Genomic DNA, 22009 nt, shown 5'->3' on the forward strand with positions numbered 1-22009 from the left:
GTCAGAGGAATTTTTTCGACCTTTGCTGCTTCAGGAGCCCTCCAGGTTGTGGTGGCTGCCTCGTCCCAATTTGGAGAAGGGTAATCTGCCAGGGGCAGACGGCCCAAGGACTGTGGTCGTCAACAGAAGCATCCTAGTTTATCACTCGTTTAGAAAAGAGGGCAATTAGTCGAGCGTTGTTGTTTCCTTCCTCTCCTCTGGTGGAGGAGAGTATGGTGAGAGTTTTCTCGGACATTGTGACAACGGTGGCGTATATCAATCGGCAAGGTGGGATGAAGAACCAGGGTGTGGTTCTTGAGACTCAGGAGTTTTTGTCTGGGCAGAGCAATATCTGGAGGGGCTGGCGGCCTCGCATGTGGCCGGAATGGACAGTATACAGGTGGATTACCTTAGAGGCAACAATTGGACCCAGAAGAATGGGAGTTGACAGAAGAGGCCTGGGATCTCATTCGGGCCAGGTGGGGCAATCCCCAGCTGGATCTGATGGCGTCGTGAAGTAATGCCAAAGTGTCGCAATTCTTCAGTCGCAGATGAGAGGTAGGGATGGAAGGCATAAATGCTCTGGTTCTTCCTGGGCCTGCAAAGATTCTGTTGTATGTATTTCCTCCCTGGCCTATCGTAGGCCAGGTATTGCATTGCGGTGCGGTGATATTGGTGGCACCAGAGTGGCCTGTGGTTTGCAAATCTGATTCATCCCACTATGGATGGGCCCATCAGGTTGAATCATCTGCTTGGCTTACTCAAGTAAGGATCCATCTTCTTGGATGGGGTGGATCATTTTTATCTCGTGGCTTGGCTTTTGAAAGGCAACTTTTCAACAGGACAGCATATGAATCGTGGCTTTATTTAACCAACGTGGACAGTCCTTATATGTATGGGACTGCTCACTGCCCTCTGGAGACCAGCAGCGCATGTCTGGCTCAGCTGAACGGGATAAGTAATAATGTGAGGGGGGGGGGGTGTTGCAGGCACAGAATGCACTAGGAAAGAGATTAATCAGAATAGGGAAATGAAGAGGCACAGAGCGAGAAAGCAGCAGCAGCAGTAGATACACAGAGGCTGCTATTCAGCTTGCTGGTGAGCAGGAAAGTTACACAAGTGTTCAGCAGAAGTCAGCTAGATAAGTCTGCCACTGATATATCCTCTCTCGCCCTTATGTCCTCATTTCTTCCCTCCCTCCCCCATCACCCCCATATTTTTGCTCTTAGTAATAATTTGTTTATTAAGATTTTTGCTCTTAAATGTTCCTTTATCCCCTTACAGACGTGATGGTGGGAATGGGCTACACTCGGGATGAGATCCAAGATGCCCTGAGCACCCAGAAATACAACGAAGTGACGGCAACCTACCTCCTGCTAGGCAGGAAGAACGAGGTAAGGAAGCGTAGAGGGAAGGAAGGTGCTTTCCCTCTTCACTTCACTTTAGCTTTTTGTTTGAAGGAGAGCTGGGGGGGGGGTCGCCGTCTGACATGCTGAGCCGGTCCTGGCGTCTGCCTCAGTGCATCTGCGGGACCTACAAGAAGAGCTGGAAGTTGAAAGTAATCAAACATCACAAAGTAAAAGCGATGTTAGTGTTTTCTGACACCTTAAAAAAAAAAAAACCCTGGAGAAAAACTTTTACAAAAGTTAAAAGCCAAATGGGAGGTGGATGGGACCTGATGCCTCAGAAGTGGGTTGGGAGCAGTCTTAGTCCAAGAGAAGGATGATCAAGAACATCCTGTTGCATACATTAGCCCGGAAGCTGATGCCTTAGAAGAGGTATTACTCAACAGTCGAGAAGGAGGCCTTGGCAGTCAAGTGGGCCTTAGAGGTCTTGCACTACCAGCTGCTGGGACAGCAGCTCACACTTGTAATGGACCACCAGCCAATCCTTTAGATAAATAGAAATAAGGAGTCCAATGTGAGAGTGATGAGATGGTTTCTGTCCCTATAGCCCTTTAACTATAAGATCCGAAATAGGGCAGGAAGAATGAATGCCAATGCGGATTTCCTGTTCAGATTAATGTCCCTGGTATAGGCAGCCAATCCTCCCAGCAAGGCTGAGTTGAGGGGGAGGATACATGAGGGAGTCTACAGGAAACTCCCTCAAATCACCTTACGGGACCGGCCACAGCTATTTGGCACAGTCCTCTTTAAGTCCTAACCCAGCAAGGGATTCTGGGCCCAGGGAGGATCCCTTCAGCCTAGCATAGGAAGACAATGCCCAGAAAGGTTAGAGAGGCCCTAGGGAGCAGGTAGAAAGCCAGCCTGTGCTAAAACCTGCTATGTGTGATGTCTCTGTGCTACCTTAATTTTAAGGTGAACTGCATCATTTGTTTGTTTTTGCTTTGCACTTCGTTTTTTTTGTCACCGTAAATAAATGGCACAAAAGGAAACAGACAGAGTCTGCCTCCTTATTCCTTCTGGCTGTTTCAAAGGTGCTATCGCCCAAGTTATCACAAGGGGCATTTCACATGCCCTGCACTCTGTAACAGGCTCCTGCCACCAAACTTTCCTAGCAGCCAGACTCCTGAATGGCTCCAGCAGCTTCCCCAGCTTTGGGTGTGATCTGGGTCACTGAAGTATTGGGCCCCATGCACCTAAGCCAGCTCTCTTCTTTAGGCCTGTGCAGTGCGATTGAATTATGGTCCCTCCGGCTGCAGAACTTTATGCAGTCACACTTTTCACATCTGCTTAAAGATGACCCTGATCTCTGTTGTGTGTTTTCCTTGCAGGTGGAAGGCGGAGAGTCACGTACAGGCAGCAGCCTATCCTTGGCACGGGTGCGGGCACCCAGTGAGGTCTCCAATGGCACCAGTAAGTCCTCGTCATCCTCGTCTTCATCTGCCTCACACAGCAAGACACAGCGTGGCTCCTCCACCTACCACCGGCAACGGAGACACAGCGACTTCTGTGAGTGGCACCATGATGGAGCCTTTGTAAAGCAGGGTGGAGGGTCACCAGCTGGCTCCATGTCAGGGGAGGGGAAGGGGGCAAAGAGTGTGTCTTAAATGTTTTTAAAGGCTTATGGTTTTAAATCTTGCTCTCTCTGGGTGCTTAGCCGAAATCCCAGCAAGGCTGGAATGTGCTGTGGCGTGAGCAGGATCCTCATTGAAGTTCTGGTTGGCTGTGGGTCCAGTGCCACCTCATGCATTGGGCTGTGCCTCAAACGTCAGCGCAGGGCCCACATGGTGAATCACAAGTCTTGAGCATTTTCTTAGCCCTCATGGGGCACACGCATGCTAATGGTGAATGTGGTTATGGAAACCCAAAGTCAAAGGCCAAGGGTTTGACTACCGCAGGAGTGCTAAAATCTCACTACCCCATATACCCAGGAGTGTCTTATATATTGCATTTATAAATTGACTTGCTTTAAACACAGGGATTCTACAGTGCTTGACCCCTCTTGTGCTCTTGTTTATGGGATATTGCTTTCTCTGTCCTTCTCAGGTGGCCCTTCCCCAGTCCCCATGCACCCAAAACGGAGCCCCACCAGCACAGGGGATGGGGAACTGAAGGAGGAGCGTATGCCATCACGTAAGACCAGCTGTAGCGTGGTGGGTAGTGCCCGGGGCATCCCACCATCCAGCCCCATGGTCAGTAGTGCCAACAACCCAAACAAGTCCGAGATTCCAGACCGCAGGAAGGAGATCTCCATTAACACGGTGAGGGGTATGCCTAGAGCCCGCACAGGGGGGCCTCAAGGGCAAGAGATGATGGGATTGGTGACAGGGACATTGAGGGGTCGGACCTGGGAGGTTGTACATATAGGGATTTCCAGAGCCAAAGCTGGGAGGCTGTGCCCCGGGAGTCTTCAGAAACTTTGGGCCAGAGCTGAGAAGGACTAGTGCTGGAAACCACACATGATCGGAGGCAAGAGCTGGGAATACGGAAATAGTGAAAATATTCCATCTGGAGTTGATGAGGCACACAGGAGATTTTCATCATCATGGGATTACCTGATTCTGCTCTTAAGTCATCTCGCAGCTGCTGCGTTCACACAGTCGTCTTAAATTTCTTAAAGTCCACACCTGCAAGCCTCCCGGTTCAGCAAGATGTTCGTGTTAAAATAAGATGTCTTCCAACACAAACTGGCCTCCAGTGGGGATCTCAAGCTATGGCAGGGTGTGGGTGCTATGGGGAAGGGAAAACTCTTGATCTGATGGAGGCCTCCTATGCCTCTGTCCTCACATCTTACCTCCTGTCTTCCAGAATAACATCCCATCCAGTGTCATGACACGGAGAAACACCTACGTGTGCACAGAGCGCCCGGGCAGCGACCGGCATTCACTCCTGCAGAATGGCAAGGAAAACAGGTACTTAATCTGCCCCTCCCCCCCCGCTCCTCCCCCGGAAGAGAAACGAACACATGGAGGCGGGCATAGCAGGTTTGGGATCAGAGCAACAAGTGAGGTAAAGTTGGAGGATGTTTCTGCTTGGAGAAGAAAATCTCTCGGGACAGGGCTGGATTTCCGATTTCCGTCTACCAAGCAGAAAAGGGAGAAGGGCGAGGTGGGAGAAACACAGGGACAGATGTGAGCCCGGGGCAGAGGGTTTTTGCAGGCACTGCGTGAGGAAGAAAGCTAGAGCTCCCTGAGCATGAAGACTGAAAGCCTTGCTCGCTCCGGGATGATGATGATGCCTTTGCATCCCTGACTTTATTGTTAGAGATGTATGTGCCTGTATATCTCTGTGTGTCTGTGTATCTACATTATATGTGTGTTTATCTGTATTATACTATATTGTGGGGTGTCTCTATGTGTGTTTTTTTTCTGTAACGGAATGAACTAGAAGAGGGAATTGCAACCTCCACCCCCTCCCCAGGAAGAGGCAGGTGAGGGTGTGGGAAGGAGTTAGCCCTTTTCTTAGTCCAGGCCGGTCTCCGGAGCAAGCATCTGAGGTCATTGCAGTCCTTAATCTGTGGGCTCAGACGCAGGCTTGCCCCTCTTCATTCTCGCACGCTTTCCTGGACTTCAAATTTCATCTCTTCCTCCACACGAGCACATCCAGAACTGGCGTCCCACCTATGAGTAAAAATCTTTAAACAGTTTGCTGTCATGTACACAATCACTGTGAGTGCCTGTAGGCATCTGTGTGCCCATCGGGCCTGGATTTGCTAATAGGCAAATTAGGCCAGTACCTAGGGTGGCAAAAATCTTATTTGCTGCCTCCCAGATGTGCTGAATCTTACTCAACAGGGAACAGAAGGGAAGGGGTGAGGCTGGAAGGGACAGATAAAAAAAACCGAACAACAACAACTGCCTTGTCCTACTTCCTGTTCCCGTTCCCATGCAGGAAACAGCACACAGCAAGGAGTAAAGAAAAGCCCCTGGGCTCCTTAATCCAGCCCCTGAATTCAGAGGCATGAATGGAGGAGGTTAACACTGAGCACATAGAGCAGAGGAAAGAAGGCTGTGCCTTAAGACCTTCTGTTGTCCCTTGTCTGGGAGAAGGAAGGGGCAATGCTATCACTAGTGCCTAGGGATGACAACATCCTAAATCTGTCACTGGTGGCCAAGTGCATGTCTCTATGTGTCAGGCCGCATTGTCTTGCTGGCATGGAATGAACTCATCCCCATGTCTCATTCTGTTTCCCTGGATTTCGCTCCTGCTCTGGGTGCCCCTCACAGGGGTCTGCTACTGGCGTAAGGAGTGGAGAACTGACAATCCTCCCTCACCCTAGGATATAGTGGTCTCTCCAAGGCTTGGATGGTGGGGGGGGGGGGGAGGAGGAGAAGAGGGGCACTGTGTTAATTCCTCAGGGCAAGAGCAGTGGTGTGTGCATGGGGCAAAATGGCTTTACTCCTTGGATCATTTTCTTTTACCATTTACTACTGTTAGTAAGGACTCTAGGCAGTGTACAAAAATGTGTGTTTTGACTCTTCCTTTCTTCACCTCCCAACAGTTCCCTGTCCAGCCGGGTGCCCCCCGCCTCTCCTTCCACCCACAGCATTGCCACCTCCTCCTCCTCCTCCGACCGGGCCCGCCTATCTCGGGGAACCAACATTCGCAGCACTTTCCATGGTGGGCAGGTGCGGGATCGGCGTGGCACTGTCCAGAACGGGCCTCCCACCTCACCCACGCTCTCTCACGAGGCCACGCCGTTGCCCCAGAGCAGAAGCCGGGCCACCTCCAACCTCTTTAGCAAGCTGACGTCCAAGCTGACGAGGAGGTAAGGGAGAGGCACTTAATTCCAAAAGGGGAGAGTTTGACTGTCTGGTCTGAAAGCATCAGACTTCTAAACACTGTGGTTTCACCTTCTGGTCGTAGAGAATGTGATTTTCAAGCAGTCCACATTGGCTAAAGTCTGCAGGCACCTTTTACCTGTAGACTTTAGCCAGAATTCTCAAAGAAGATTTAAGCGCATAAATCTGCTTGGAAAAGTTGCAGGTGTGCGCAGAGACCCAGTGGCATGCGTGAATAAAGTTACATCTGCGTTTTGTTCCATTCTGAGGCCAGGGTCCTAGACTTCAGGAATACTAACTTTGTTAAAATGGGGGAGTGCCTCAAGGCGTCGTAGGCTGGATGGGAAAATTTAGGGCAGGTAGGAGAGCAGTGGGCAGATCTAAAAGGAGATAATATAAGGGCAGCTAATTTGTTTGTGAGGTTTTCTAAAGAAAGGTCAGCGCAAGAGATCACAGAAAGATGAAGAAAGGCGGCAATATCCGGAAAAGCTAAGAGAAGCTGGGAAAGTAGTCAGGAATGCAAATATGATAAAACAGGGGGACAAGACTTTTTTTTTTTTTTTTTTTTAGATATGTTAGTAATATAAGTGCAAAGGTGGCATCGTGAGACTCAGAATGAAGGGGAGGAATATGTAGTAGAGGCTGATGAGAAAAAAACTGAAATTATCTGTTTGGTGTTCATTGGAAGGGCCAGGAGCAGGGCCATATAAAACGAACACAGATAAGACTGGCAGTGAGGTAAAACTTAATTTTCCAAAAAGTGTGTGAGGAGCTAACTAAACTTAGAGTAGATAAGGCGATGGGGCTGGATGGGATACATACAAGGGAGCTAAGGGAGCTTAGAGATGTCCTGGTAGCTCCGCTGGTTGACCTCTTCAATGCTTCCTTGAGAGTCAGGAGCAGTTCTGGAGGACTGGATTAGGGCAGATATGGGGCAGATGTGGTTTCTGTTTATAAAAGAGGCTGGGAACTATAGGCCAGTTAATCTGACCTCTGTAGTGAGCAAACTAATGAAATCTGTGCTAAACCAGAGGATAGTGCGGTTTCTGGAATCCAATGGATTGCAAGATCTGAGGCAGCAGGGTTTTACCAGAGGTAGATCTTCTCAGATGAATCTGATCACTTTCTTTGATTGAGTGACCAGAGTTGCATCAAGGTAGTGTATTTGGATTTCAGTAAGACCTTTGACACAGTTGACTTATAAATAAATTGAACACCCTGGGTATGGGACCTGGCGTGCCTGACGGGGTTAGAAACTGGCTGAGTAGAAGGCAACACATTCCCTCTAAGGGGTGAATTTTAAAAGTGTTGCTCGTGTTAAAAGGCCCCTATATGGGACTATATGGGCCACGCGTGAGAAATGCGTAGTTTGAAAGCTGCAAATTAGGTGCATATATATATTCACATGAGTGAGTTAATAATAAAGCAGGGGATGGAGTTGAGCGTGACAGGAGGGGCCAGAATTTTACGCGCATAAATCCATATTTTAAATCCAGTAGCAGCAGCACGCATGTTTACTTCTGATCTTGATGAGGTGTAAGTCTGTATGAATCTCTGTTTAGGCCTAAAACAACTGGGTGGGTGAGGGATCTGGGTCCACTGAGGGAAGTGCAGGCTGTAGAAGCAGAGGGGTCTGGATGAGATGAACTGGGCAAAGTGGTGGTCATATTGGTAAAACTGGAAATGTTCTTCATGTGAGCAAGTTTTAAAATCCACCTGGCAGGGGGTGTGCTTCAGAGATCGGTCCTTGGATCAGTTCTTTTCAATATTTTTGTGAGCAACATAGTGGAAGGATTCTTGGGAAGGGTTTGTCTTTTTGCCAGTGACACCAAAAGCAACAGGGAAGACAGCCAGGAAGATGTGGAAAACATGAGGTGGGATCCAGCGAAGCTCGAGAAATGGTCTAGGATCTGGAAGTTAAAATTTCATGCTAAAGAATGCAGAATAATGCAAAGACCCAATGGAGAGGCACAGTATTGGGGGTGAAATTCTTCTAAGCAAAAAGAAGAACAGGATCTGGGGGTGATTGCATCTGATGATCTTAAGGTGACCAAACAGGTGGATAAAGTAATGGTGAAACCTGGAAAGATGCTTGGCTGCATAGGGAGAGGAATGGTCAGCAGAAAAAGGGAGGTGATATTGCTCCTGTATAATAGTTCCCTGGTGAGACCTCATTTGCAATACTGTGTACAGTTCTGGAGACTGCACCTTCAAAAGGATATAAACAGGATGGAGTCGGTCCAGAGAGCGGCTACTAAAATGGTCGGTGGGATAGACTTAAAGATCTAAAAATATATACCCTAGAGGAAAGGCGAGATAGGGGAGATATGAGAGACACATTCCATGCACAGGAGGTGAGCCTCTTTCAACGGAAGTGATTATGGGATGAGGGTGAAAGGGGGTAGACCCAGGAGTAAGCGTAGAAATATTTCTTTCCAGAAAGGGTAGTGGATGCATGGAACGGCCTCCCAATGGAAAGGGTGGAGACTAAAATGGTGTCTGAATTTAAGAAAGCATGGGATGAACACAAGGGGGGGGGGGTCTCTGAGGAAGTAATGGAAATTGTAAGAGCTAGATAAATTAGACGGATGGGCAGACTAGATGGGCCATATGATCCTTTTCTGCCGTCGTGTTTCTATGTGGATTTACACCCCTACTTTCAAAAATTGAAAGTAAGCACATAAACCTCGATCCCGCCCCAAACCCTGCTACCCACCCTCCCCCTGGAACACCTATTTAGTATGCAAATAAAAGTAAGAAGGAAATTGTGCTGTGCGCAAATGTTTGTGTGCATATGAGCCAGGGCAATTTTCAAAGAGTTCTTATATGCGTGCACGCCTTTGCAAATGACCCCTGAAGTCACGGGTGTGTTTGCTGAGGATGGGGGGGGGGGGGGGGGTGAGAGTGTCGCAGCTCCATGGCATCCCCGGAGATCCTATCTGTTGCAGCGCTGGCTGATTTTTGTTTGTTTGTTTTTGCTTTTTATTTCTTTGCTAGCTCAAGGCGAATTACAACCTAAGAACTTCATTTACTAAGAATTTTCCCCATAGACACAGAATGGGAGAAAAGCCTCAGTAAATCAGGCTCCAAGTTTAAACCTGAGGCAATGGAGGGTGAAGTGACTTGCCCAAGGCACCAGATTTGAACCCTGGCTTCCCTAGTTCTCAGCCTACTACCCTAACCTCTAGGCTACTCCTACACTCATCTATCCAGAGGTCTCACTTATTCAAGCTCCGAGGGATGACCATCTTCATGGTGAAGTCAGCTATTGTAGATTTGTGGGATTAGCACCACGAGCTTCCCATCTCCCCGTAGGCGTCTTATCCATTCATCACTGATAGTAACAGCCATTCAGTCCTCGTCTCAGGGCTTTGGGATGTCTTTCCACAAGCGTGAACCCACTTAGTCAACACTTGCTGTTGTGGCCTGTAGGCATCCAGAACGCTGCAAAGGCTTCTCTTCTCTCCAGTTTCCATTCTTGTATTCAGTACCTTCTCTGCAACCTTCAGCAAGTCACTTAACCTCTCCATGCTGTAAACAGATTCTCTCTTCAGGATGGGGAACATTGAACACACATTTTTTCATTGAAACAAATTACCGCATTTTGCGCGCCATAAGACACACCTAGGATTCAGAGGGGGGAAATTAAAAAAAAAAAAAAAGGTGTGCTAAACCGGCTCTGTCCCCCGGCGTCTGTGCGTATTATGGAGCAAATTAGGGGAGTGCATACAATTTTTTTTTTGTCCCCATTTCATTTTCGGGTCTGGGGAGGGCCATTTCTGTCCACTCCCCAGATCAGAAAACTTTTATCATTATCTTTCTGTGGGGGAAACCCCCCCCCCAAAAAAATCCCATCCCAACCCTTTAAATTTAATTACAACCCCCCATCCTCCTGACCCCCCCCCAAGACCTGCCAAAAGTCCCTGGTGGTCCAGCGGGGGTCCAGGAGCGATCTCCTGCTCTTGGGCCGTCGGCTGCCAGTAATCAAAATGGCGCTGACTGCCCTTTGCCCTTACTATGTCACAGGGGCTACCGGTGCCATTGGTCAGCCCCTGTGACATAGTAAGCGCAATGGCCGTCGGCGCCACTTTGATTACTGGCAGCCGATGGCCCGAGTGCAGGAGGTAGCTCCGGGACCCCCGTTGGACCACCAGGGACTTTTGGCAGGTCTTGGGGGGGTCAGGAGGGTGGGGGTTGTAGTTTTTTTTGTTTTTTTTTTATATTCGCTCCATAAGACGCACAGACATTTTCCCCCCACTTTTGGGGAAAAAAAAGTATGTCTTATGAAGTGAAAAATACAGTAGAAGTAACCAGTTACTATTGATGCATGCCACCTAAGATATCTACCATTTTGTCTACTGTTGGTACAAACAGATTTCGCTTTGATACTGCCCTCTTATCCACTATAGACAGGTCAAATTGCAATGAAAGCATCAGAACAAACAGCTTGAGTGTTCCTTCCAAAGCATTAATTATAACGACAGTGTCCTCAGTGTGCGTGCATGCATCCTGAGTACAGAGGTTTCAGGAGCACAGAGATGATAATGCATACAGAAAAACAGTATTGCCACAGTGATCTCATTCTTAATGTAATCTAATCATTGGTAACTGCTTAGATTCTTTTGAAAGATTTGAGATGGATTCTCAGCAGGCGATGAGGTCTCAACATGAGAATTATTCAGTCTGCACATGAGCCCCACGAGACCACAGAGGTCCTGTTCTCAGACAGCCTCAGCGGCTCACCTAAGAAGGGATGCTGTGTGGTTTTGAAAGCTCAAGTAGAGCATCGCCTTTGGGTAATTCTGATGTTGGCCCAATAACAATTATCACATCCCCCAGTACCGGTGTGGCAACTTAAACTCAGCACCACAGGCTATGGATGGCAACCCTTCCACCCTGCCACGTCATGGGCAATGGGGCATCTGGGGAGGGGTATGACTGAGATGGAATTCCCCAGCTAATAATTAATTCTTCTATTAATGGGCTGGGAGGTGCCATCATGGGGATTGGGAGGAGGGGATTGGCCTTATCGGGGAAATTTGAGGACCTCTCCAGGTTGCATTGGAAGGTGTGGCGTGCATGGATTGAGGAATCTGGTGCTTCTGCTCTGGGCCCCCTCGGTTGCTGAGGGGAGAGGGTGTGCAGAAGATGGTACTGGAGAGTCTTCACCTGCCCTAGGGCTCCCCAGCAAGTTGAGCCTGTGCCTGTCTTCCCTTCTGACCTCTGGTGGTTTTGCTCCTCCTCCTCTCTCTGCCCTGCCTCACTCTTGCTTTTCTTTGTTTTCAGGGTCACTCTTGACCCGTCTAAGCGGCAGAACTCTAACAGGTGTGTGTCTGGCGCTTCTTTGCCTCAAGGACCCAAAATCAGTAAGTCTCCTCCTCTCTGCTTTCCCCAGATTCTCTGTCTCTTTCCAGCCCTTCTTGTGTTCAGAGTACGTCCCGCTCTCTTGCTGACCTTTCCCTTTCCTTTCCTCCTTACTGTCCCTCCCTCCCTTTTTCTTTTGGCTCTTTCCCTTTCTCCTGCTTTGTATGTTTTCTGAGGCCGATATCTAGCACCATTTGTCAGGCTGAGTCTGGACTTAGCCAAACCAACGGTGGGGTTTTAAAATTCCATAGCTCTGACTGGCCCCGTGATAGTCGGATAAAGTGTTATCAGCTAAAAAGTTATCCAGCTAACTTGGGAACAGGGCAGGGGCGCTCCAGGACAGAGCCCGTTATCCTGCTAATTTAACTGGATAAACACAGATTTTCAGCATCATCTGGCCAAAGAGCAGTCCTGACGTTAGCCAGATACACTTATCATTGCTAACTTTAAGGTAGCCGGGTATATTCAGTGGCGCAGGTGTGCTGCCGAATACTCTGACAAAGTTAGCCAGATAAATTTATCTGGCTAACTTTGCTGGCTGGCCAGCAACTGAAAATGGACCCCACTGTATTTCATGCTCTCTGGCTCACTCTTTTTCCTCCGAAGACGAGCAGGATGTGAAGTCCTCATAGGTGGGTAACAACATCCAGTGGAGCCTGGAACAGGAAGATTATTCAAAAGCTTATAGAAGCTTTTGGCATACTTGACTGAGCATGGGCAGCAAGACCCATCTCCCTCATGTTAGGGGAGACCCCCACCCATTCCCTCGGTTCTTGTTTTTCTGCAGAGCCCTATGGTCATTGTTCTCTCTCTTGAGTGAATTTTTAGTATTTGCTTTGAATTGTTAATATTTATTTAATCATTTTCTATACTTCCTATTAACTTTTTGTGCGGAGCTTCTCAGTTCCTCTGCTCTTACCCCTCTTAGTTTAACCATATATGTTTTGTTGATCATTTTGAAGTTTTATTTATTTTTTTGTTGGCTGCTATGTGCATCGCCATCAGTCCACCAGTCAGAATTGGTCTGATCTTTTGGTAAAATTGAGTCATTTGATTTCACCTCACTTGTTTTTCAGCAGATATCTCAGAAGGTGATGAAGGCTAGCAGTTTCAGTAAGTACCCCTGGTGCGAATGTATCATGTCTATCATGGATTCCCATCATGTGTGCTTTACCTGGGGGATAACCACAATGTGTGGAAAGATGACCCCTGGAGAACGTCATTCCCACTAGGAGCAGATGGAAAAGCTCTTCAGGAGAGTTAAGTCCAGCCTATCAGCATCGAAGGGCCTAGGAGCTGCACTGACCACTGGTGGTACATTGACATCAAGAGGACATGGATCCCCCTCAGCATCAAGCACCCATATAGGAGATAGGCCATCATTCAGCTTCTCCCATCCAAAGAAAGAAAAGGGTTCCACTACTTAGGTTCCATCATCAAAAAGTTGTGATGATGTGCTTGAGTGAAGGCCAAGAAGCATTGGCATGATCTCTGTCCGGTGCATGATGACGTAAGCAGGAAAATTATGAGTACTGCCATAAATCCCACAAAGTGTTCTCATAGAGATTTTGGCTTATCCTTGCATCACTCTCGGGAATCACTCCAAGGGTCCAGATTCCAGCCATTGATTTTCCTCAAGTGACCCAGCAAGACATGGCCTCTTCTCCTACTACCCATGTGGTATTGGCATTGACAGTTTTTGAAGCGGAGTTGGGTAGAAGGATCCAGCATCTTCCAGAGGTTGATTGGAACATCCCAATTGCAGTATCTTCTAGAAGTAGGGAGATCCTAAATTCTCTGCAAGAAGAATTATAACTGTTCTGTCAACTTGTAACGGAACCCACACAGGAAGGATTGATACTGGACCTGGTGCTTACCAACGGAGACCGTATTTCTGATGTTGTAGTGGATGATCATCTGGGAACCAGTGACCACCGGATGCTGTGGTTCAATATTAAAATGCAAGAGATGAAGGTTCATTCTAAGGCAAGGGTCCTAGACTTCAGGAAAACTAGCTTTCTCAAAATGGGAGAGTACCTCAAGGAGTCGTTAACTGAATGGGAAAATCTAGAAAAAGTAGAAGGGCAGTAAGCAAACTAAAAGGTATCATAAGGGCAACTAATCTTTTTGTTAGGAATGTAAATAAAGGGCAGAGGAAAAAGAGACCATTATGGTTTTCTAAATAAGTAGCTGAAAAGGTAAGGGAGAAAAGGTTAGCATTCAGAAACTACAAGAGCTTGCAGAAAGAGGAAGATGGGCAACAATATATTGGAAAATCTAAGAGAAGCTGGGAAAGTAGACAGGAATGTGAAAATTCAAACAGAAGAAAAATAGCAAATACGGTAAAAAGGGGGCACAATATATTTATTTTTTAGATATGTTAGTGATAGAAAGAGGTGCAAAAGTGACATTGTGAGTCTCAAAGGTAAAGAGGAAGAATATGTACAGGCTGATGAGGAGAAAGCAAAATTGCTTAACAAATGTATTTCTGTTTGGTGTTCACTGTGGCATGGCCTGGACCACATAAAACGAACACAAATAAGATTGGAAGTGAGGTAAACCTCAATCAATTTTCAGAACAGTGTGTTCATGAGGAGCTAACTAAACTTATTTATTTATGTAAGCATTTTATATACCGTCATTCCAAAAGAAGGTCACAACTGTTTACAAAAGCAAAATCGACATAATATCTAAAACACTTTAACTCAAGGGCTTACATTGTAATTTGTGCTACATAATTTCATATCAGTAGTCTTCATGTATTAGTCTGAGAGTTGTCTTAGTACATTTTAAATCACTCATTACTTGTTGTTCACTCTTCTAACATTATCTATGTTTTTTAATATTGTCGTTCTCTGCGTGTTGATATATTATGTTAGATCATATACATTTTTGAAGAGCCAGGTTTTCAGCTCACGTTTGAAACTCTTTCTGTTATCAGATGTAACGTCTCTGGCAGAGAATTCCACAACTTGGGGCCTGCTATTTGCGTTAGACGTGTACTTTGCGTTGTAGGCACAGTTAATCATCCTTTGTTGAAGATTCACTCCTGTTAAGCTGGAGTTTCTGTCACTGATGATGTTAAAAATTAGTGTTAGTACTTTATAATGGATTCTAGCTTGTACTGGCAGCCAGTGTAATGCAACCATCGAGGAGGTGATGAGGTCGAATTTCCTTGTCCCTAATAAAAGTCTTGCAGAGGCATTTTGTAGTAACTGTAGTGGTTTTAAAAGTCCTGAAGATCGGCCTAGTAATAGGGAGTTGCAGTAATCTATATTTGAGAATATTAGTGTTTGTAAAATGGAGCGGAAGTCCTGAAATGTTAGCAGAGGTTTCAGCCGATGTAATATTCGCAGCTTGGTATATCCTGTTTTAATTAATTTATGTGCTTTTTCATTGTGATGTTCTCATTGATCTGTATTCCTACGTCCCATACTTTTTCAGAGGGTTTAATCTGAAAATTACCCAGATCTAGGGGTGGCAGTTTAACTGTAGAGGAATTTCTCCTTAGCCACATGATTTCAGTTTTATTTGTGTTTACTGTTAGCTTAAGCTATGTCAGTTCTTGCTGTATTGCTTTCATGTGTGTTGAGAGTGTTGACGCTGAATTTTCAATTGATTTGGTAAAAGGGATGTAAAACTGTATGTCATCTGCGTATAAGAAAAAGTTGATTCCTAGTTTTGCTGGTAGTGTACACAGAGGAAGCAGATAAATGTTGAAAAGTGTTGCCGATAGTCCTGAGCCCTGCGGGACACCTGTATCAATTGGGAATGTGTCAGATATGTAGTTGCCCAGTTTGACTTGGAAAGTCCTATCAGCTAGGGAGGAAGAGAAGTATTTGAGAACACTTCCATCCATTCCAATTTTTTTCATCTCATGGCATAGCAGTGTGTGATCTACAGTGTCGAAGGATGCTTTTAAGTCTGTTAGAAACTTAAAGTAGATAAGGCGATGGGGCTGGATGGGATACCAAGGGTACTAAGGGAACTTAAGAAATTTCCTGTCAGCTCCGCTGGCTGACCTTTTCAATGCTTCTTTACAATCTGGAGAAGTCCCAGAGGACTGGAAAAGGGTAGATGTGATTCCTATTCATGAAAGTGGAAGTAAGGAGGAGGCTGGGAATTACAGGCAAGTTAAGTGGCGAGCAAACTAATGGAATCACTGCTAAAACAGAGGATAGTGCAATTTTTGAAATCCAATGGATTGCAAGATCCAAGGCAGCTCCTTCTCAGATGAAGCTGATCAATTTCTTTGATTCGGTGACCAGAGAGTTGGATCAAAGGAGAGTGCTAGATGTATGTACTTGGATTTCAGTAAGGCCTTTGATACTGTTCCACACAGAAAACTTATAAATAAATTGTGCACCCATGGTATGGATCCTAGAGTAACTGGCTGAATGGGAGGTGAGAAAGAGTAGTGATAATTGAAGTTTTCTCTGAGGAGGGGGTTGTTACTAGCAGTGTGCCTCAGAGATCGGTCTTTGGACCAGCTCTTTTCAACATTTTTGTGAGCGACATAAAAGAAGGGTTGTTGGGAAAAGTTTGACCTTTTGCTTAATGATACCAAAATCTGTAGAGGGTGGACAGCCAGGAAGGAGTGGAAAACATGAAGAGGGATCTAGCAAAGCTCAAAGAATACTCTAAGGTCAGGCATTTAATGCTAAAAAATGCAGAGTAATGCATTTAGGATGCAAAAACTCAAGGGACAGGTTCAGTATTGGAGATGAAATTCTTCTAAGCACAAAGGAAGAGCCGGATTTGGGGTAATGGTATCTGATGATCTTAAGGTGGCCAAACAGGAGGATAAAGTGACACTAAAAGCCAGAATGATGTTTGACTGCATAGGGAGAAGATTGTTCAGAAGAAAAAGGGAGGTTATATTGCCTCTGTATAGGTCCCTGGTGAGACTTCATTTGCAATAATGTGAACAAGTCTGGAGACCGCACCTTCAAAAGGATATAAACAGGATGGAGTTGGTCCAGAGGACGACTACTAAAATGGTCAGTGATCTTCATTCTAAAGCATATGGGGTTAGACTTAAAGATCTCAACATGTATACCCAAGAAGAAAGACAAGCTAGGGGAGATATGGTAGAGACATTCAAATATCTCAAAGGTTTCCGTGCACAGGAGGTGAGCCTTTGTCAATGGAAAGGAGGCTCTAGAATGAGGGGTCATGAGATGAGGTTGAAAGGGGGGAGACCCAGGAGTAATCTTACAGAGATGATGGTGGCTTGTGGAGCATTCTCCTAGTGGAAGCGGTGGACACAAAAACAGTATGCAAATTCAAGAAAGAATGGAGTAAATACAGGGGATCTCTAAGGACATGATGAAATTATAATGCTAAATTAATTGGACGGATAGGCAGACTGGATGGCCATATGTTCTTTTTCTGCCATCATGTTTCTATGTTTCTAACAGGCGTTTGACCAAAAAATGGCAGGTATCAGTGCACCAGCATCAACCTCATCAGCGGCCTTGCAAAACGAGGTCCTCCCTCTGCTGGAGATTTCTAAGAGCATCTGGCAGAGGGGCCCAATGTCGGTTCCTGGAGAGGCAGTGACACCTTGTCCAGGCAGGCCTGAATCTGAAAGGGCAGCATCGGTGGCCCGAGTGAGAGAGGTTTCCAGAGCTGCAGCTTGGAATTCAGTTCACACATTCACCTCTCATTGTTTGGATAGAGAGTACCGATGCAACAGTAGGTTTGGTCATTCCTCTCCCAGAACTCTTTATCATTCTATTCCAGGTTACCCTAAAAAAAACCAATGGAAAAGGAAATGGCCAATTGCTACCAAAAATAGTTTTGCCCTTTGACACCGCTTTTCTGATTTTGTTCCCCTTTTCTGGTTTGGGGCAATATGTTGCTAGGGATTCCACACATGTGAGGACTCTGCATCCTGCTTGTTCTTGGAGAAAGCGAAACTTGCTTACCTGTAGCAGGTGTTCTCTGAGTGCAGCTGGATGTGTAAGCCCTCACAGGACCGATCTGCCTCTGAAGTGTTGGGTCTTTATGTTAATATATAAATAGCTATGTTAAGAACTGAGAAGGTCCCATGCGATGTGGTGGTGTGGATCATGCTGCATATGGCTCAGTTGAGCATGCTAGAAGCTTCTAGAAGCTTTTGTATAATTTTCCATCAGAAAATGTCACCCTAACATGAGGGCTTATATCCTGCTCTTCTGGGGGAACACCTTTTTACAGGTAAGCAACTTTTGCTTTCTCTCCCATGTTTCCTTGTTTGCAGAACATTTTCTCTTTTGGAGCCTCTCTTTTTTTCTCTCTCTTTCTCTCTCTTTATCAAGGTTTTCTCTTTCTCTTTTCTTTGTTGCTGGCTGTTTCTCTCTCTGTTGCGCTCTGGTTGTCAGTCTGTCTTTACCCAATTTCCCTCATTTCTTCTTCAAGATTGGAGTAATTTTACCCTCCTGAGTGAATATGAGGTGCAAAGAGTAATACCACACAAAGAGCAATGAGGTTAGCAGATTTCAGAGAAGAGGGAGGGATGAAATCAACCGGTCACTGAAGCCGATGCGATGGCTAACGGGCAGCACGGCCTGTTGACACGTGAGGTGCCCACCATCTGCTCCCCAGCCAGGGCTGGATGTGAGGGCGCCACAAATCCTCATTAACAGCTACTTGGTGCACGCCTGCCCCCTTTAACCCTCCTCCTGTCTAGGCTAGCAATCTTAGCAACAATCCTCGAGTAGGGAGTCGCAGGCTGCAACGCTCTCTGATACACCTACACTCTTAGGTCCAGCCACTAGGAGTCCTAGCGTGTGATGACTGAGACTCCCTCCTACTCCCCCAGGGGCTGTGAGTGCTGCTTCCGTGGCATCCATCTGGCCAGTCCCAAGAGGGTAATGCCAGGCCTGGGAATCAAATTCAGGTCTTTCTTATATGGTGGCATACAGCACTGCCACTGAGCGACTAGGCCAGTCATCACTGAAGGTGTTTAAGAAGATGTTAGAGTCACAGCTGTCTGGAATGGTTCTCTGCCTGGGCAGAGGTGGAAAGACTAGATGACATAGTGAGGTCCCTCCCAGCCCCTATGTTTCTGTGGTCCCATGAAACACTAAGATCTATGAGTTGCTTGTATAGGTCCGCTTTGTCTCCAGCTCAAATCTACTCCAGTTTACTGGAACCACCGGTAACGTTAAAATTGGAACTTCCAGGGCTGCCATTAACTGAGCTCTGAAGAAATACCAAGTGCCTCATAGCCACTCCCACTACCTCTCAGCTCTTCAGCAGCTGAGGTTGTATCCAGAGCCTTCCTGTCGTGCATCACTCTGGACCCTGGCTGGAATAGGGATCCTAGAGGCAGCAGGAGATACCCCAGCTGACTTCAGTTACATTAAGGGTGGGCTCTGGCAGCATGGCTTTGTTACCATGCAGGAGCCCCAGGTTTGAATTTCCTGTCCGAGGGGACCGGCACAGTTCAGTCTTGCAGCAGCCCCTAATTTGTGGGAAGGGGAGTCCTGGAGGGAGCTACGGAGGATGGCCGGGTCCTGCTGAGGCAACACTTATTGGCAGGAGAGGGCACTGACGGAAGTCAGCCTTCCCTTTTAGCAGGAGCTCAGTCCAAAGAGCGTCGATGTCATGAAACAAAGGGGAAAAACGAACTACAAAAAAAGAAATCATTTTATTACTCCCCCATCTCAAATGTGAGTGCAGTAGCGATCTGTTGCAGCAACTTTACAGTGACCGATGCTGGCAGCTCCTTAGTCTGATAGAGACCCTCACCTCCACCCCAGCCCTAAAAGAATACAGCTCTTCACCTGCTGTTGACCTTCAAATGCTTCTTTCTCTCTCCCACCCCTGCAGGGTCGCAGACGAACCTGAGAGAATCGGGAGATCTCCGATCACAAGGTACCAGCACTGCAGATCTCCGTGCCCGCTGTTACAGAACAAGATTTGTTTATTTATTTACATTTCTGCTCTGCCTTTCCAAGAATTGCCGAAGGCAGTTTTTCAGTCACTTCTTCTGTTCCCTACCCTACAATACCCTGCATTCGTAATACATAACAGCAGGATTCCTGCCGCGCAGCCCAGCAAGTCACTGACTCTTTCAGCCTGTAGCGCCTTGGGCTCATCCCAGATGTGGTGATTTTCGTAAGAGGTGGTAGCAGTGTAGCGCAGACAGATACAGAGTGAGGGAACGAGGTGGCCGGACATTGAGTAGCATCTGCTTTAGAGTTGCCAAACATTCTACATTGTAATCCAGTCCTGGAGTTTACCCCACTGCATGCATGGGCCTGTACTTCTGATTTCTTTAAATAGAAACTAAATCTCCACGCATACAGTGCAGGACAACCAGGACTGGTTCAGTCTGGCATGGAGCTAGTTGGCAACCCTAGTATGTGCTGACACAGTGGACAGAGGCAACCGGGCAGGCCAGGTGGGCTGGGTTCTGGCTGACTGCTTTTTCTCCTCTTTGTGTCTCTCTCATCTAGTGGCAATTTACCTTGGAATCAAAAAGAAGCAGAACCACGGCTGCTCCGATTTAGCTGGAATGTGAAGATCACCAGCACCCAGGACCCCGCAGACATGATGGTGGCCATCCGGCAGGCCGCAGACTCTGCTCGATGCCGCTGCCGGCAGGCTGAGCCCTTCCTGCTCTCCTGCACGGCTGGAAGGGGGGCCAGCGAGCACTTCTCCCAGTTTGAGGTGGAGGTCTGCCGGTTGCAGAGGCCGGGCGTCAACGGGGTGCTGTTCAGGCGGGGTTTCGGGGACTGCACTGGCCTTCCGGAACATGGTGGCAAAAGTTTCCAATGAGCTACAACTTTGAGTGGAGGAGCAGTGCGTCCTGGGATTGTTTTGTTTTTTTTTTGTGGGGATTGTACCTGATAATGTCAACTCCTGTTACACTTATTCCTAGGAACCTCATAATGCCAATTTTTGTTACATGCAACGTTTTCTTGTGTTGTCTCCATATTTTTTTATTTTTTTTTATTTTGATTGTTTTCACAAAAAGAAAATGCTGCTGATTTTTTTTTTGTTAGGGGGAAATTTGTTTTTCTTTATTCTATTTTTTATTGCATCACAGAGAGACTGCTCATAATTTGGAGTTGTATCCATCGACTCTTCGAACAAAGTGAAAAAAGGAAAACTTTCAGAGATAAATGTAACCATGTGAATAGTCAACATGCCCTAGAATTTAAGAGAACAAAAATATTATTTTGGGGCTTCAGTGATTTGCACATGTTTCTCCGTTATCCTTCGAATTTCTGGCCTGTGCTGTGATGATGTCACTGTATATTTGCTGGCAGAATTTGATGCAGCGTTGTGATGTCATCATTAGGGGACCAGGGAGTAGGAAGGGACCTATTTTGGTTCATGGTTTCCAACTTTCCCTCCCTCCCGATTGCTCCCTTTTCAAGGATTTTTTTTTGTTTTTAAAGAAAAGAACTTTGGAAGGGAGTTTTACAAAATTACTTAAAGAAGCTGTGATTTATTCCAAATGAAAGCTTCCTGAGAGATTTTAAAGGAAAAATAAGGCTGTGCTTTATTTCATAAATTCATAGAACTTTTTTTTCCTTAAAATATTTTCTTTGATTTTTAAGTACATTTCCACAACTTCCTCTCTCCTGTGGTGCAGGATGATGACATCAGAGCATGCCCTGGGGGACTGTGCCCTTTACATTGTGGCGGGCAGGGGGAAATAGTTTCTCTGCACACTGCGCTGCTCAGCCAATCTGCTTGAGGGCGTCTTCTGATGTCACTGACCTGCTGCTGAGGAGTCTGAAGAGCACTGAATCAACCTTCTGACGTAGGTTTTTTTACCTTTGGATTTACTTGAAAATTTAGGAAAAAAAAGCGGATCCTTGACCCCCCTGTACTCATGTCTGATGTATTTATTAAACCTTAAACTGTACTGCTTTCACAACTTTTGTTTTACAAAAATGGATCAACATTGAAAGGGATAGATATGCTGCAATCTGCTTAAAGCTATTGCAGACCCTGCATTTTTTTTATATATATCTGGGTATCTTGGAAAAATTCCTGGGGGCATCCCTTGGTGGGGATGAACCTGACCTGTTTGTACCAGTTTGTGAGCTTTCTTGCGAATGTTAATGATATTGCATGGAGACTGAGAACACCAAGACCGACCGCAGGGATGTTGGGATCTTTATAGGGTGTTGACCAGGGGCACCAAAATCTCCCCACCCCCCAGAGATCTGAGCCTTGGCAGCAGCCTAAGTAAAAACAAAAAACATAGCCTCCAAGCTGGCGCATGTTCACAGCCCTTCATGGGCAGAGGAAGTAGGGCCACAGCAGGGCCTGCAAACATTCACCAGCCTTCAGGCCCCTCCCTGCTTTTTCACTTCTGCTGCTGCTGGTCAGATTTCCGGGGCTGAGGCCATTTCCTTCCCCTCTGCTCCCTCTTCAGGTGCCTGGGGCCTTCCAGTACATGAAGGTGCTCCATGGAGTAGGCTAGGCTTTAAGGCAGACTTCAAGGGCAGAACCAAACAGAGAGGTACTCGCAGT

General features: G+C 46.6%; 1 protein-coding gene across 1 annotated transcript in view; it reads left to right on the forward strand.

Moving 5' to 3' along the window:
- MARK4 (microtubule affinity regulating kinase 4) overlaps positions 1–21395 on the forward strand; it is a 185963-nt gene extending 164568 nt beyond the window's left edge. Inside the window, 8 exon segments of the mRNA XM_029620037.1 lie at positions 1264–1373; positions 2714–2891; positions 3429–3643; positions 4191–4294; positions 5884–6150; positions 19346–19390; positions 19975–20242; positions 20244–21395. Coding sequence (XP_029475897.1) covers positions 1264–1373; positions 2714–2891; positions 3429–3643; positions 4191–4294; positions 5884–6150; positions 19346–19390; positions 19975–20242; positions 20244–20309 — 1253 coding nt within the window. The 3' untranslated portion in view covers positions 20310–21395.
- Positions 21396–22009: the final 614 nt, after the last annotated feature.

Source organism: Rhinatrema bivittatum, chromosome 11 (genome assembly GCF_901001135.1).
Source record: "Rhinatrema bivittatum chromosome 11, aRhiBiv1.1, whole genome shotgun sequence".
In the NCBI taxonomy this organism is placed as follows: Eukaryota; Metazoa; Chordata; class Amphibia; order Gymnophiona; family Rhinatrematidae; genus Rhinatrema; species Rhinatrema bivittatum.